Below are 18031 nucleotides of genomic sequence, written 5' to 3'. Positions count from 1 at the left end.
GATTCCTGCACCTTGCAAAAGTTATGTAATTTTCTTGACAAGTGTATTATCATTTTGTACCTTGAATATCTGAGCATATATTACAACGATAAATTTCTGGAAATGTATAGAATGTTATGATCAATGAACTATATTTTGTGTAGCAAAAAAGGTTGTGATAGGTCTTGGAAGATTTAAAATATCAAGTCAGTCCCATAAGGTTTTGATTGCATTTCATGCAATCTTTACCTAAAAACAGACCAAAACACAAAACTTAACTATAACCACTGAACCATGAAAATGAGGTCAAGGACATTATACATGTAACTGACAGAAACTTTGTAACATGAGACATCTGTAAATAAAGTATGAAGCATCCAGGTCTTCCATATTCTTAAATATAAAGCTTTTAAGAAGTTAGCTAACGCCGCCACATCACTATCCCTTTTTTGAGCTTTCTGCAACAAAAGTCGCAGGATCGACAAAATCTACTCATTTCAATAATACTGTAAAGAGAAATCAACAAATGAAGTTGTAAATATTTGGTATTTTTATTAAAATTAACCTTTTAACAAAAAATCTGAATCAACAATTAATACAAAACAACAAAATAACTTCTAAAGATAATCATCTTTACCATAGTTTTAATTGTCAATTCATCATAATTCATGAGGCACCAAATCTTACATATATTAAGATAATTTGTAATCCTATCTAGCCTTGCAGCTGTCAGTGTTAAAGTATTATGTTGACTGCCAAAAAACTAAGCCCATCTTTTTAGAAAATAAATTGAGAAACAATAGTGATCTTGATAGTATTCTTTATTATATATTTAACAATATTACCAATTTTCAATTAAATTAAACCACTAACTGAATTTAAATGTTGATGATGCTTATCCTGAAATGTATGATCGTGTATGATCACCATCTCGATTTAGCCACACATTTTGCAGGCTAAAATCAACTTATATATTTTTGCACCAAATTATTCAAATAATCATAATTTTTGAAAGAAAAATGCTTCTTTCAACAATGATATTAGATAAAAGGGACAAACAGAACTGTTGTCTATTAAATACCACAGGAGTTCAGGTTTACAAGTTTGGTTCAAACAAAAAAGCATATTTTCAAATAGTATTTATCGTTCAGATTGACAACAAATTTCAAGCAAATGAAACTTTGTTTTTTAAAGGATACAAATAGGGAAAAGAAATCCTACATCCAGTATTATTCATGTAACAGTAATGAAAAGTATTTACTGATAATCATAAATCGGAATATGGTCTACATTATTTTAGTGATAAGAAACCATTAACATAAATATGAAACCAGAAATAATATCCCATTATTCATACAGTATACAGATATATATGTTTATAAAATATCAGCAAAAAGCGACTAGATTTACACATAGAAGCATATCTTTTTTGTGTATAAATACAAGCAAATTCGTTACCATTTTAGAAAAAAAAACATGGTTGTGAAAAGGATCTTGCTTTTTCTAGTTGACAAAAAATACAACAAAACAAATTCAAATAGTGAAATACTTACATAAAAATCTTTGTTCTGAAAAAGTTCAATATATCAACCAGAAGTTAATGTATAATATCAAAGTTTGAAAACACATTATAAGACCTATCAAAAAGATAGAAAAAATATTGCAACTCAACCCTATGAGCACCAGATAATTTCTAAAAACAAAACACCAAAACTCTAAGATTTAATGCATTTTTATCATTAAGTTTTAGATGGGGCAGGAGGAAGGTATATGTGCATGAAAGAAAAGAGCAAAATACACCTGAAGGAAATATTGTAAACAAGAATGTGTCCCAAGTACACGAATGCCCCACTCGCACTATCATTTTCTATGTTCAGTGGACCGTGAAATTGGGGTCAAAACTTTAATTTGAAATTAAAATTAGAAAGATCATATCATAGGGAACAAGTGTACTAAGTTTCAAGTTGATTAGACTTCAACTTCTTCAAAAACTACCTTGACCAAAAACTTGAACCTGAAGCGAACGGACGCACAGATGGACGAACGGACGCAGACGGACGAACGGACGCACAGACGGACGGAGCACAGACCAGAAAACATAATGCCCCTATTCTATTGTAGGTGGGGCATAAAAAGTAATTTAGTGAACTTTCTGAATCTATTTGTGTCCTAGAAACAGTATGAAGCCTTCTAAACACACACTCACAACAAGAAATCCCTACCATAGGTTTGTTGCCAGTTAGTTGGAGAAGGGTAATTATAAAAGTTGTACTAGATAATCTTTTTCCATCATTTTGATTACAAAATTGAATAAAATTTACCTTTAAAATTTAACCTTTGATCTCACAAACAAATGAGGTCTTATTCTGAGGAATAAGGCTATAATGATTAACTAAGCTTACATGTTACATCTTCAGTTTGTTATAATACATTTGAAAAGTTAAGAGATTTGTTATACTGTTTACCTGTTTTATAGTATAGTCCAGTTTATAGTATAGTCCAAGTCTTTACTTGTTAAAAAAGATAGGTTTCCAGACATTCAGAAACTATTAAACTATTAAATACTTCATCATATAACTGAAATTACACAAGAAATAATCCTCTAATCTACTATTTTTGTTACATTATTACATTGTACAACAATTCTACATTTAACAGTAATCATCTATAATAAACTGCCAAGAACATCTATTATGTTTACAAAATTATATGTGATGATATATTGCATTGTTTAAATGTCCCACATACATGTTTATACCAATGAAAAAACATCATAGATAATACCAGTCTGTTGACAATGTTATAAATTGCACTATAACCCCTCCAAAAGTAATAATACATTATTCTAACCTTATAATTAACTAACCTTAAAATTATATTTGAGATTCTTTGTATATTAATAATATTCCTATCATCTACATAAGGCAGTTGGAAATAAATACCCATTGTTTTAAGATAATTGCAGATACATGTATTTTGTTTCTAACAAAGCATATAAAAATAATTGACTTTACAACTACTTCATTTTTAAAACAAACAAACACCAAGAAGTAATTGAGATTGTCTTTTTGGTATTAATGCCACTTTCAGATTACTTGGGTATTTTATAATGGCCTGGTTTGACTAGTAGGGAAGCCAGTGCACACTGAGAGAACTATTAACTTTGGGTTGATTCTCTAGGTATTGTCTTGTTGAATTTGTTCTGGTTTGATTGCTTTATGACTATTGAACAGCAGTAAACTACTTTTGCCTTTATTTGGACAGGAAGGTGGTTAGACATTGATAATTTTTATATAAGATGGCTAGATGTATCATTGGCAGTCCTACAAAATTCCCTTATTTATAAATATTCATTTTTTGTATATATAACATTGATGCATATCTCCTTATTTCTATATTATTTCCTCTTCATATTTGGTTAATCACATGCCATCACAACCAGTAAGTCTAATTAAACCTGAGTTGTAAACAAATGTTAATACATTAAACACATGCAAATTATTCATTATATACATTAAAATCAGCACTAATTTTGTTTCAAGACAAATGCTCCCCAATTCTAGCTATGACTTTAAAGAAAATTCATCCATTGCAATAAAAGCAGAAAAAATGAAAGCATAGACTGGAATGATTTATATAATATAATTGACTAGAATTCACGTTCAATTTACTTATTGGAATGTAATTAAAAACAAAAAATCCTACCATTTGAAAGATAGAGAATCAGTTGATTTAACTTGAACATTTTCCATTCACATACAATTCGCCAATATACTGTGAAAATTAAAGTCCCTTCATCTCTCCCCTTTCTGATGAGCCCTATTTATTGCTTCTTGCTGCAGCTATTCAATGTAAGGATTTATCATTCAAAGCATGCTCGTTTTTATGAACAATATATTTGTGAATCAGACTTGTGATATAAAATTTAAAAATTTTAGAGGTTAACCCTTATTATCTTTCTTGTACCTTGAATATTAAATAGGTCTACATCACATACATTTATGTTATTTTTCCGTCAAAACAGGGTTACAAATTTTGAAGATGATAAAAAATGGCTTTGCACCCATGTACATATGATTTTGCTGTTGACTGGCATTCACAAATAGTTCACTGTAACGATAGAATAGTATGGCAGTACTTTAAATTATTGACTTATTGTACCATATATTGATTTAATGTACTATAAATTCCAACTGAATTCCTGATATGACTCTATTGTAAGAAACTGATACAACTTATACATTCCCCTTTGTCAGTAATAATAGGGGATGTAGACCAAGGAGCTCTAACAATTTATTCATCAACCTTTGAGACAGTTTAATACAACAACCTTTGCCATTTACAAATTAGTATACAAAAATAGATTTCTTAATCTAAGTTCATCACAAAAACTTATCACCTTTTATATAAAAAAAATATCCCTTTCCCTTAAACAGATTCCTAAATGATATGTTAGTATCACCGATTAGGTTGTTTATCAAATGAAGCTGATTTTTTGTCTTTAAAGTTAACAACGAGGACAGAAATATTGTCAAGAGATCCCCTGTAGTAGGCCTGAAGGACTAAACTCTTGGCACCATAGTGAGGCTCATGTAATCGTTCACTGATGTAATCAACAGCTTCCTGATTGGAGAAAACATCCCACAATCCATCTGTTGCTAAGATCATAAATGGAGGTTGAAGATCACTAATGTTAAAAGTCAAAATATCAGGATTAGCTATCACAAGGTTTTTATCTTTTAATGGATAGTCTCCTAAGGCTCTGGACATTGCAAGTATACCAGCTACTCTCCACACTCCATTGAAACTAATAAACCCTCCAGCATTTCTGATTCTCTGTCTTTCCTGTACCTGTAAAACAAATAATAGCCAATAGAATTAAATGTTTTAGTAAGACATAAATTCTACTCATTAAAGATGTTCCTGAAAATCATACAAATAATAATGTGCAACCTACATTTCACCCATGCAAGAAACATAGTAATATTTATCAGTTCTGCATATTTAAAAATAAGACAATTCAGACGTTAAATTACTCGCCTTGTATCAGTAAATTATTTTTTGTACTCCTAAGATTGAAGTAAATAATGTAAGGCCCATTCAGGCACACCAGACAGTAACATTTCAATAAAGCAAAAAAAGTTTCTGGATTATTTCATTGCTTGGAGACTAGAGAACCAATACAAAGATTAATTACCAAATGTGGTTTATGATCAAATGATACTGGCACAGCTTGTCCTGCTTTGTCACACAGTACACCCCTGGAGTCGCCAACATTAGCTACAGTTAATGTTCCATCTTGTACCAATGCTAAAACAGCCGTTGTTCCTGTAAAAAAATATGTTTTAAAAAAATTTATAGAATCTTTTAATGTCAAAGATTTTGTTCCTGGAATTTAATTTACCAGAATTTTTCTCATGGGTTTCCAAAATTATAAAATATATTCTTTAATCGAGATCTGTTTCTTTCCTTTGACAAATATACTTTCTTGATCTAACAGAATCCTTTTCAGAATTGACTTTAGTCATTATGAGTCATGTACAGAAAATGTACTTTGAATAAATCAGTGAGGAGAGACTAAGAGTTTGTTCGTTTACAGCACTCCAATATACTTACTCAGTTTTTGTTGTAAGTATATATGATGCTTATTTTTAGGGTTCTTCATAAGGGTAAGAATTTCTGCATTTGGTGTCAGTGAATATGCTAGTTGATAGTCCCTTTTGCTGTTTTTCTTTCGTTTAAGTCACACTTGTGAAGTGGACAGGATATTTTTAGTATCAACTCTTATTGATTGTTAATATAAAAACATACAAGTTCATAGAGTTTTTTTTATTGTAAGATGTTTTTATATTTCCTTTTTGACCCACATTGTCTATAGTCAACATACCTGATACGTTCATGCTTGACTTTATGAACATCAATATCAGATCATTAACTTATCAGATTTGTCTAGGCTTGACCTTATGACCTTCAGGAATTGATCATTAACATACCTGATATGTCCATGTTTGACCTTGTGACCTTCAGTAGCTGATCATCAACATCTAACATCTCCTGCATAATCATTTGTGATATGTTGACTTGACTGTGATCCAGAGAAGATTTCAGTAATCTTATCATCATCTTCTTAATCAATGTCTTCTCAACAAAGTCTGCTGCAAACTACAAAACATAAAGGTGTTTACAATATCTTCTCCACAAAGTCTGCTACAAACTATAGACATAAAAGTGTTTACAATATCTTCTCCACAAAGTCTGCTACAAACTATAGACATAAAAGTGTTTACAATATCTTCTCCACAAAGTCTGCTACAAACTACAGACATAAAAGTGTTTACAATATCTTCTCCACAAAGTCTGCTACAAACTATAGACATAAAAGTGTTTACAATATCTTCTCCACAAAGTCTGCTACAAACTATAGACATAAAAGTGTTTACAATATCTTCTCCACAAAGTCTGCTGCAAACTACAAAACATAAAGGTGTTTACAATTTCTTCTCCACAAAGTCTGCTGCAAACTACAAGACATAAAAGTGTTTACAATATCTTCTCCACAAAGTCTGCTGCAAACTAACATGAAAGTGTTTACAATATCTTCTCCACAAAGTCTGCTGCAAACCAACATGAAATGGTTTACAATATCTTCTCCACAAAGTCTGCTGCAAACTAACATGAAATGGTTTACAATATCTTCTCCACAAAGTCTGCTGCAAACTACAAGACATGAAAGTGTTTACAATATCTTCTCAACAAAGTCTGCTGCAAACTACAAAACATAAATGTGTTTTCATTATCTTCTGGATAAAATCAAGACATATTGTGATCTTTGCCCACTTTTGATACATATAAGCATTCAGTTAATAGGACTTTAATGAGTGATGGATGGGTGTCAGAATACATGACACCATAGACCATGCTTGCATAAGGCATGATTACCAAAACCTCTGAGAAAATGGACAAAAATTTCATAAATGTCCATTATCTTTAGAGTATTCAAATACATTAAGCAAAAGGAAGTTGATGGGGAACAGACCTCAATAGACATCACTTAGTATAGTATTTACATGATGATTCATATATCAAATTTCTTGAGAACACAAATTCTTTTGGTGGTTTCTACAAATAGTTTTGTATTCATAGATTTAAATGTGCACACCTCATGAAAGAATTACATTAAATGGAAATGTTTCATTCCTAGGAGACCTCATATTCTTTATATTGTATAAGAAGTGTAAACAAAACACTTTAAAACAAGAAGGACTAAACACATCTACAACAGCAATATTGGTATATAAGAAATTCTGACTGTACATGTACATCAATTAGATGGTAAAAAGTAGAGTCTATGTACATCATGTTCTTTGATAATATGAATGTTATAAATACCTCTCCACCATGTCCATCAAATATTCCATAGATTGAAGATTTGGTATGTTCTAAGTCATATACTATGTTAAACCGGTCCTCCATATGGGGGCGCCTCCCTTGAATGGCATAAACGGCTGCATTGCCTTTTTTGGTTTCCCAAGCATCATTTTCTCCACTTGAATTCAACAGATTAGAATCCTGCACCTATTAAATGAAAAATTATCCCTTGAAAAAATATTAAAATGTATAAGGTTTAAAACTTTTAAACCTGCTGCAATTATTTGCATTATTTACACCTGTCCTAATATCAGTAGTTGTCTTTTGTTGATGTGGTTCATAAGTGTTTCTCGTTTCTCATTTTTTTATATAGATTTTAGATTATGTGATAAAGCGTATTTCCTTCTGAATAGGCAAAGAGAAGTTTCAAATTGTAAATAATATCACGATTAGTTTTTTTTTCTGTACTTTTATATAATTCACCTAGAAACAAGAAATTATTTGAATGTGGAAATAATTTTCAATTTTGAAAATTGTTGAGAAAAGAATAATAAAGACTAACCCAATTTAGGAAAGTGAATCATGTGTTCATGTGTAAGACTAAACTTCAGATTACTTTCACAGATACATGAACTATAGTATAAATTACATGTCACTGACAGTTCACAGAAATTTCAGAAACACTAAACAATACTACATTTTGTGTATCTCATCTGTTCATTAGACAAATGAAATGGTCAAATTTTTTTGGTTTTTATGCTCAATTTAAACATTGATCGCTACACATGTACATGTACGCAAATGGTTCCTACAGTGAGTTTGACAGAAACAGAACTATTAATAATGACTAACCTTTCTCTGTTTTGAAGCATACAGTTACAATTCAAATATTTAAGGAATATCCATTTTTTGTCCCTTGTTTATTAATTTAGTTGCACATTTCATTTTGATACTTTATATTGAATTCCCCCCAAAAAAGTTGTGCAGTAAATTTATTTTCCATTTGGGAAACTATAACCCATAAAATTCCCCACCCTGTAATTTGTATTTTTTTTAGTTAATTGTCAAATTGTATATATATATATTAATTGTACATTACAAGGTACCACATTACAATGGCTAACAGAAGAAGTAATTTTATTGATATACTATTGTGTGTTAGTCTGTTGGATTAGACATTCTTTGCGTATAATATTGTGTGAATGATACTATTATATTTGACTCCATTGGAGGGGGTACAAGTCAAATCAGCACCTGGTCAATTCAGCACCCATAGAAAAAGTCAAATCAGCACCTATTTAAAGTCAATTCGGCATCCAATTATATTTGATATAAATATATATAAACTATTCAAAAACTGTATAAATGATCTTTCTATTTCTAATTATTTTTAGGGTTTTCTCAACATTCTATGACTCAGACTGTTGTTTTGATTAGTTTTCTTTTCAATTTATTAATTTTAAGAATTCAGTAGTACCTACATGTATACAAATCTTTGATTAAAAAGTCAACCAAACCAATGTCTTGCTAGCATTATTAAAAGAGCTGTATCTCTACATGTATACAAGTAGTTATTGATGTTTTTTTTCTTCACTGAAAAACTAAATAAAAAACAATGAAGCCATTACGCAAGATGTTGTTTAATCATGAGAAAGTTAGAAGCAGTAAGAGGGAAAACTATGAGTCCTTTTCATTAGTATCACTAATTATCACAAAATTATACGCAATTCTAAGGTCGTTTTGCAGGAAAGTTTAAACAGCATTAAACCAACAATCATGCAGAATGCTCAACTGGTTGAAACATGCATAAAAAATATCTAACACCTTTAAAAAACTAACATTAATTTGAAGGAAAAAAAAATACATACAAAACACCCCCTGAAAATGTAAATTAGTCAATATTTTGGGACAACCCCGTCTTTATTTTAATTGTTTTACTTAGAATACTGCCAACAAAATATATATTGATTGATATAAAATATATATTAGACATATTTAACATGGATGCCAATATCACCAGGTGCCGATTTAACCAAGTGCCGATTTGACTAGAATTCCATTGGAGGTGTGCCTACATTGGCAAAACTATTTTGAAAAAAATGAAATATCATACTATAATTTAATAACAGTTATATGGGAAATAAGTCGTCTGGATTTGAATCTGAAAAATAATAAATATATGCAGATGCATGCACCTTTGAAGAGTTGTACTGTCCTTGCCAACGTAACTGAATATTCAGTTTGGTTCGCCGGAGATATCGCCATATTGGTTTGACGTGGAATACCGACTGATACAAAATTATCAGAAATATACAAGTTAAGACGAGTTCTTGGGAAAATAGATATTTGCGTATATATCTGCTGACTGCAGCAGTTAGTGTCATTTCGTTTCTTAATTCATTGCAATTGAAATAATTTCAACACCTTGGAATTTCAATTTTAGATTTGGCAATAAAATAGAAATCAACAAACAGGACCCATTTTTGAAATTGCATTGTGGGAAGACTTTTGAAGGGACTGTCTAAAATAACGATTTCAATTTCGTACCTATGGTCAGATGATGTTGTTATCAACATCCGAAAAGGCATTCAGCATAAATATGAATTTGCGAAGGAAAATGAAGAATATAATTATGTGAAAATTGTATTGTTTATTGCAAAAAGGGAGAATATCAATGCTATTGTAGTGTAATCAGGGCCGTAAATTACATGGAGGCATGTAGGCAGTTGCCTCCTATTGCGGGTTGACCCCTCCAAAAAAAAAATACGAAAAAAAACCACCCAGAAAATAAAAAAAAAATGGTTAAAATCATGCATTATTTTAATAGCACCGGTTATTAATTTGACCAACAAGGTGCTTAATCATAATTGCAGGGTGTGTTCGATATTTAAATCTGGTGAATATCGCTGAACGGTACCCAACTCCTTCACACGTAAAAATTTCCCGCCAATTTTGTAGCACGGGATTTTCCTGTGTCTCATTCGCGGGCATAATAAAAATACTGCTGTCTCGCAAATACTACTGCTTCTGTTAGCCTTGCCTGTTGGGTCTTGCAGTTGTGAAAGATCGTTTTCTGCGCTACGGCGCCTCAAAACATGGAATAGGTCAACAATGACGGAAAACAGATCGTGTGGTCTTGCTATGCTACACATACATAGAAGTGACAATGTTGGCAATATTGAAGGTATAGAAGTGCTCAAGAGATGAGATTCGTCCGGTCACAGAAAAATCGCCTTGGCATTTGATAAAGCTTTAATAACCAAATAAAACTTTCAGTATAATATGACCAGGTTGTTGGTCACCTCTGTCATGTTAATTAGTTTCTGGGGGAAACTAGCGGTAGTTGAGATAAAGTCCAAGTCGCTGGAAAGTTTACATATTTATTTCACATCCATATATTTCAAATATCAAAACATAACTGAATAACAACCTAAAAACAAATATAAAATACAAATACAAAAGACTTATAGACATACGGAAAAGGAACCAATCAAATATCTTTTTATTAAATAATTAATTTGCGTTTTGCCGAAAGCGGGGATTACAGATTAAAAACATGCTTCGTCAAGAATAGCTTTCGGCAGTTATCACTTAGTGTCAATTTATCTATATTCTTTGTTACAGAACCTTTTATCATAAAGACGGATATAAATCTTTGATAATTAATCTGAATGAAAGGGTTATACTAGTAGTTAAGTGCAAAATACAAGTAACTTTTGAATAGCGTAAAATACAATAAACTAATAAATTATTAAAACGCAATGAGGACTCGGAATAATTGATCAAAAGCAAATATTATAAAAATATACAAAATCCTAAATGTGAACTTTGAACGAACAATTGTCGGGTCATATTACCCCGTCGCTCCTTATCTGATACTCCCGTATCAGCGTGTAAATTGTGATCGAATAATATTTCAAAATGCATACAGGAAAAATTAAAAAGAGCAACATTGTATTTACATTATTTACAAGCGCGCTATTACGAACATTTGTCGTCTAAAATTTTCTCTCTCAAATTTTCTTGAAAGTACATGTAATAAAATCTAAGTGTGTCTAAATACCAACACGAATCAATAAGTATAAAACGAATAGTCTGTAATATTTGCCACCATGCAAATAACAAATGAACACTGTGTCTCTCTTTTTCATAAATTCGATACTTGAATCTATATGGGAATATAAAATAAATCAGCAATATATATATATAAACATTGTCATTGTATTAAAAGTCATTGTTTTGTCAACTAAATATGTTTTCATCACCAACTCTATTTCCACCTGGAATGAACACTAAGATTTAGAATATCACGGCGATTCTCTTCAATCTGAACTTTGTACTACATATCTTAAGTTTCAGGAACATTTGTCCGAACTAGTTCTGTAGCACTATATATATTTATGTACACATTTTTGTACTAATACATTGAATACATCTATGTGAATGTAACCATTTATCAAAATGTCGCTTATACCTGATATCTCTTTTCAATAAAAACGCAAAGTGTAGATCATTTCGATACTTGAAAAGGCATTGTATGAAATATTGCAATACTGATTGTAAAGCTAAAAATATATATTTGCAGTGAATAAAATCTCAACATATTTCTCTTAAAATATTATGATAACTTGGGTACGGATATAAAATGTTGGTAAATAAAATAGGGGGGGGGGGGGGGGGTCAAACTGTTGAACTTCAAATTGAGAAAAATAGAAAATAGGATATATAAAACTCAAGTGTAAAATTCTGTCTGATTGTAAACATGCTGTGTATTTTAAAACTAAACAGGTTCTGATAGAAATTTTAAGACACTATTTTGTCTGAATAAAGACCTGAAGTACCTTTTTTATACTTTGAAATATGCAAATGAACTTGTGTTGTGATGTTGTTTGGAAAAAAAATGTAAGTTTTGAAATAATATAAAAGTTTAACAATAGTTTCTATAAATGCAAAAAGCAGTTAAAATGATTTTTCAAGGTTTGATCGTTTCAGCATAGGATCGTCACTCCTATATTGAAACTCCTTTGAACACGAATTGGGTGACGAGTCCAAGTCATGATCGAAAGGGGTCGAAATAAATGCCAAAAGTTTGGTACGACTGTACCCGTTTATACCATTGTTAGAACATGAAAATAACACCAATTTTGTAAAAATTGCAGTTACTTGATGTATGAACTGTCACTGATGTTTGTCTGATAATACGACCATTAACTTGTGTAAAAAACACTAGGTCCAAATTTACGACAAACATACTATGACAACCCAATATAAATTTAAATGTTGTTTTACTATTAAAAATACCGTTTGAAGGTAAAAAAATATGAAAATCTGAAGTACTTGATTATGTAAATCTATCAAATTGTGATGTAAGAAAAACACGGGCTTGTACATTGTATGTAAGTTAACTTTTGCTATATAATTTGAAAAATGATGTGTAATTGTAATGTGCAATTCTACAGAAAAATAAAAAAAAGGGGGTAATTTCTATCTCTTTGTTTTACGTGCTTTTATATGTTTGGTCTGATCCATACGAACTTTAAATTCGTGTCTTAATTCTGGAGGAATATTTTCTTCCGGTTCCCATGAATTGCTTGTGCTACCGAAACCTAACCATTTTATGTAATAATGCATTTTATTGTTTATACGTTTTGCTTTTACTATCCGTTCTACTAGATACAGATCTGAATCATCGTTATTTCGGTCATCATTTGTGTGCCGTTGTACCTGAGTATCGTTTTGTGTCGGGTCATTGAAGTCTGGCTGTGGATCCGTTCGAACAATTTCATCGTCATCCTCAGCAATTTCCTCTTCATTGTCATCATCGTCTGACATTTCGTCGTCAGTTGGAACATCTACATTGTTTGTCTAAGAAATCTAAACCAAGAATAATTGAATGTGCGAAATTTTCAAAAATATGAAAAGTTTGTTGCATGCTCAAACGACCTATTTCTATAGGGACTTCAATTGTTCCTATTCCTCTTAAAGATGCTCCACTTGCTCCGGTTGCAAGAAGAGATGCCTTTTTAAGTGTTACTTTCTTATGCAAATTTGCATAATAAAAATCTGCCGAAATTGCGCTAATAGTAGCTCCAGAATCAACCATAGCCATACCAAAATGATTTGCAACCCGAATTTTAATTAAATTTGATGCCTGTGTGTTATTTAAACCTGTTGCCGAAATAAATTTTGATGGTTGCGCCGAAAAATGTTTTGGTTTTGATCTACACATTTTTGCTTTGTGGCCTATGGATTTGCATTTATTACATTTTATTCTAATAAAGCGACATTGAGATGGAATATGGTCACACTCACCGCATCTGTAGCATGGGTTACGTCTGCGTTGTCGTCTTGGCGTTCTGTGACGATGTTGAACTTTGCGATCATCAAGAAATGGTTCCACCATTGTCGGACTTGAAGTAGGTTGCTGAATCGCTTTGCTGTTTACGGCACTAATTTGTTGTAGTAACTTCTCCATTTCCGGTTGCAGTTTTGTGACGATATTATCCTGTATTCTCTTCTGGTCTTCCTCTTGTAGACATTTTGATGTCGCTTCTACTGAACGCAATCGAGTTTCTGCTTCCGCTGCTGTCTCTGGCCATTTACCGAGTGCCATTTGTCGCATAAGCTCAGGTTTACATTCATTTCGGAGCTTCCATAAAGTAAACTGTTCTCCATAATCGTGGTTTTCAGATAAAACATGAAGCCGGTTAATATAGTCTGACACTTTTTCATCTTCGCGTTGAGAAAGGTTTATTAAATCAGTACTAGTTTGAAAATTTTGTCCTGAAGAAAATTCGTATTTCTTTAAAAACTCGCACTTCAAATTGTTTTGACTTTTTGTTACATCCTCTGACAGTTTATTGTACCATATCTGTGCGTTTTCTTCTAAAAATAGTGGAAATGCATTACAAATTTTAGATTCATCGTAATATAGCGAAACAAAGTTTTCAAATAATTTCCACCAACGACTTGGGTTTTCGGTAAAGTCACCTTTGAATTTAGCTAATAATTTAGTAGGGTCCATTTTGGAATCGGTTGTACAGATCTATATTTATGTTAAAAGTTCATCATAGTTGTGATAGGAATAAGTCCAATGGAAACGGAAAACACATTTTTCTCCTCTTTCGTCGTTTCATTTCCTCGATAAAATTTTGTAACTAGCACTTTATATATAACGAAAAATTGTTAATTTTAAAAGTACATTTTCTCACTCGCTTGGCTTTTGAGGTACACTTCTGAGATCACGGGTACTATTCCACCACTTATGACCAGGTTGTTGGTCACCTCTGTCATGTTAATTAGTTTCTGGGGGAAACTAGCGGTAGTTGAGATAAAGTCCAAGTCGCTGGAAAGTTTACATATTTATTTCACATCCATATATTTCAAATATCAAAACATAACTGAATAACAACCTAAAAACAAATATAAAATACAAATACAAAAGACTTATAGACATACGGAAAAGGAACCAATCAAATATCTTTTTATTAAATAATTAATTTGCGTTTTGCCGAAAGCGGGGATTACAGATTAAAAACATGCTTCGTCAAGAATAGCTTTCGGCAGTTATCACTTAGTGTCAATTTATCTATATTCTTTGTTACAGAACCTTTTATCATAAAGACGGATATAAATCTTTGATAATTAATCTGAATGAAAGGGTTATACTAGTAGTTAAGTGCAAAATACAAGTAACTTTTGAATAGCGTAAAATACAATAAACTAATAAATTATTAAAACGCAATGAGGACTCGGAATAATTGATCAAAAGCAAATATTATAAAAATATACAAAATCCTAAATGTGAACTTTGAACGAACAATTGTCGGGTCATAATAAACCAACAGTGTTACATTCTATTAATTTGAATGTTATGATCAAAATTATGAGTAATAAATTACATGTGAATTTTCAGTTTAAGGTTTGTAAATTGTGTCTGTGAAGCGAAGTTAAAATAGCTCGATTTGAACAGACAAAAAAAAAAGCAGGATAAACCACAAAAAATGCTCAAGTTGGCAATGTCAGGGAGTCTTTCATTTTAAGTTCGCAAATTGTTTCACTAAAACTTAGTAAAAATGGCTTGTGCAGTCATAAAGCAGTATAAAGCGTAAAAAAATATTACTTTACACCTAATCTTACTCTGAATTATAAAATTGAGAATGAAAATGGGGAATGTGTCAAAGAGACAACAACCCGACCATAGAGCATGCTGACAACTGTATTCGATATTTTTAGGCGCTTAATTATTGAAATGTAACAAAATTTTAACAAGTGGTGGATTCTGGGGAGGTACATTGCATACAGGAAAAAAACCCGAATTAAAATAATCATTTTTTGTCTAAAAAGGGTCCGAAATTTTTTCCAGGGGAGGCAATTTACGGCCCTGGTAAGAGGGTTCCCATCATAATGCAAGGATAAAGGATCAGTTATAAGCATTAGATCTTGGTTTGTTCTCAACTGACGACAGTGTTTGTTCTTTATTTAAGGCTGTACGGATAACAAATGCCTGCAGATTTGTCATGAGTTGCATGGGTCGCAATGAACTTGCCCTTCACAATATTGAAAGTTCCCTTCAGAGAAAGTTCTATGAATTGTACAGAGTATCTCCATTTAATCTGATATTTTGCTTTGTTCAGTGAGTTTACCGAAGACATAAGCAGTGGAAAGAGAAGACTGTATGGCTAAGCACATTGAACCAAAATGTTTACATTAAGACCTCGACGATTTGAATGAATTATTCTGTCTTGGATAAAACAAAAGGACAACTGTGGAAAAAGTTTGCTAGCTTTTTTTTCTAACTTTGTTCATTCTGCTACCGTCATGATTTATCGGATGTTAGAGCAATATTGCACTCGGAACATCGAATCAATTTATGCTGTAGATTTTAGTGTTTCAAATGTCATTGAAACAGTGAACACAATTAAAATCTTCAAAATTATTACCAGAGGATACATAGTATGTAGACAGATATAAGAAGATGTGGTATGAGTGCCAATGAGACAACTCTCCATCCAAGTCACAATTTGTGAAAGTAAACCATTATAGGCAAAAGGACGGCATTGAACACGGAGCCTTTGCTCACATCGAACAGCAAGATATAAAGCCCCCCCCCCCCCAATGACTAATGTAAATAAACTCATCATAGATACCAGGACTAAATTTTGTACATACGCCACACGCGTGTTTCGTCTACAAAAGACTCATCAGCAACGCTCGAATTCAAAAAAGTTAAAAAGGCCAAATAAAGTACGAAGTTGAAGAGCATTGAGGACCAAAATTCCTAAAAGTTTTGCCAAATCCAGCTAAGGTATTCTATGTCTGAGGTAGAAACGCCTTAGTATTTCAAAAATTCTAAAGTGCTGACTACTGGGCTGGTGATACCCTCGGGGAATAAATCTCCAGCAGCAGTGGCATCGACCCAGGGGTTGTAAATAAACTCATCATAGATACCAGGACTAAATTTTGTACATACGCCAGACGCGCGTTTCGTCTACAAAAGTGACGCTCGAATCCAAAAAAGTTAAAAAGGCCAAATAAAGTACGACCATTCAAACAGGTAAACCAACGGTTATTTCTGCTTCATTCCATCTTTGCTTTTTATAAATAAAAACATCATTACGTACATAACTGTAAACGTGAACTTCTATGCACGTGTCTCCAGGAATGTGTATTTAGTTAATTAGAAAATTAAAGAGATACTCCATTAGAATCATTATCCAGTGTTCGTGTTTCCTGACTACATTGAGTTGATTATACTCAATATTTATATGAAAGTTTGACACAAAAACACAAAAATAGACTAAAAATAAATCATGTCAACAGTGCACGTGGCACCAACAATATTCTTAATCCACTAAATACTGAATTTTACAATAAAGTCAGATGAAATTACTCTTTCAAGTTTTCCCAACATTTATAGCTTGTAAGAACTCGATATATACCGCTGTTCATATATCTGCAGTATATCCAGAAAATTGTGGATTCTATATTTAAAGCAACAATTGGTACGTGATAAACAGAATTTATGAATGTTATATGCTATACCGGTACATGGTATATAGTACATAGGTCTTTCTCGTTTTTTTTTTAGACAGTTAAAAGTGTAATTTAAAGCACGAATTCAATCTAAAAGATCGAAATATTTTTTACACCTAAGAAACAATTCGTTATTTCTGTATGCTCATATATGCGAACGGGAGGGATTGTGCTTGATTTTCATACGCCGATGATGAAGACATAACCTTTCAATCAGTTTAGTTGAGGTCTAAATGTCAGTAACTGCTAGTATTCCTTTGTTCATTTATGTCTCGTTGTTTCTTTTGTTACCTTTTCTGACATCGGACTTCTTTTGAACTAAGTTTTACTTTGCGTATTGCTATGTGTTTCTTTTTTCTAAATTGGCTAGAGGTATAGGGGAGGGTTGAAAATCACAAAACATGTTTGACCTCGCCATAGTTTTGCGCCTGTCCCAAGTCGAGAGCCTCTGGCCTTTGTCAGTCTTGCATTGTTTTATTTTTAAAGTTCATCTGTATGCTTTGGAGTTAAGTATGACGTCCATTTTCACTGAACTATAACATAATTTTATTTAGGGGCCAACTGAAGACCATCTCCGGGTGCGGTATTTTTTCGCTGTTGTCAGCCTTTTGGTCGGGTTGTTGTCTCTTTGACATATTCCCCATTTCTA

At 32.0% G+C, this 18031-nt stretch overlaps 1 protein-coding gene across 2 annotated transcripts; it reads right to left on the bottom strand.

Moving 5' to 3' along the window:
• Positions 1 to 511: 511 nt before the first annotated feature.
• LOC139517868 (protein phosphatase 1L-like) lies at positions 512 to 9849 on the bottom strand. Of its 2 annotated transcripts, none has more exons than XM_071309338.1 (5): positions 9543 to 9849; positions 7369 to 7554; positions 5973 to 6141; positions 5177 to 5307; positions 512 to 4830 (listed from the first exon to the last, which is right to left on the bottom strand). In XM_071309338.1, the coding sequence occupies exons 1-5, from the start codon at positions 9729 to 9731 to the stop codon at positions 4438 to 4440; spliced, it is 1068 nt and encodes a 355-aa protein (XP_071165439.1). In that variant the 5' UTR covers positions 9732 to 9849; the 3' UTR covers positions 512 to 4437. The 2 variants fall into 2 exon arrangements, with proteins under 2 accessions (XP_071165439.1, XP_071165440.1); XM_071309339.1 differs by having other exon boundaries at positions 9772 to 9790.
• Positions 9850 to 18031: the final 8182 nt, after the last annotated feature.

This window comes from Mytilus edulis, chromosome 3, assembly GCF_963676685.1.
Source record: "Mytilus edulis chromosome 3, xbMytEdul2.2, whole genome shotgun sequence".
Taxonomy (NCBI): Eukaryota; Metazoa; Mollusca; class Bivalvia; order Mytilida; family Mytilidae; genus Mytilus; species Mytilus edulis.
Note: the sequence above shows the minus strand (reverse complement) of the source record. Positions and strands in the feature narration are given on the sequence as shown.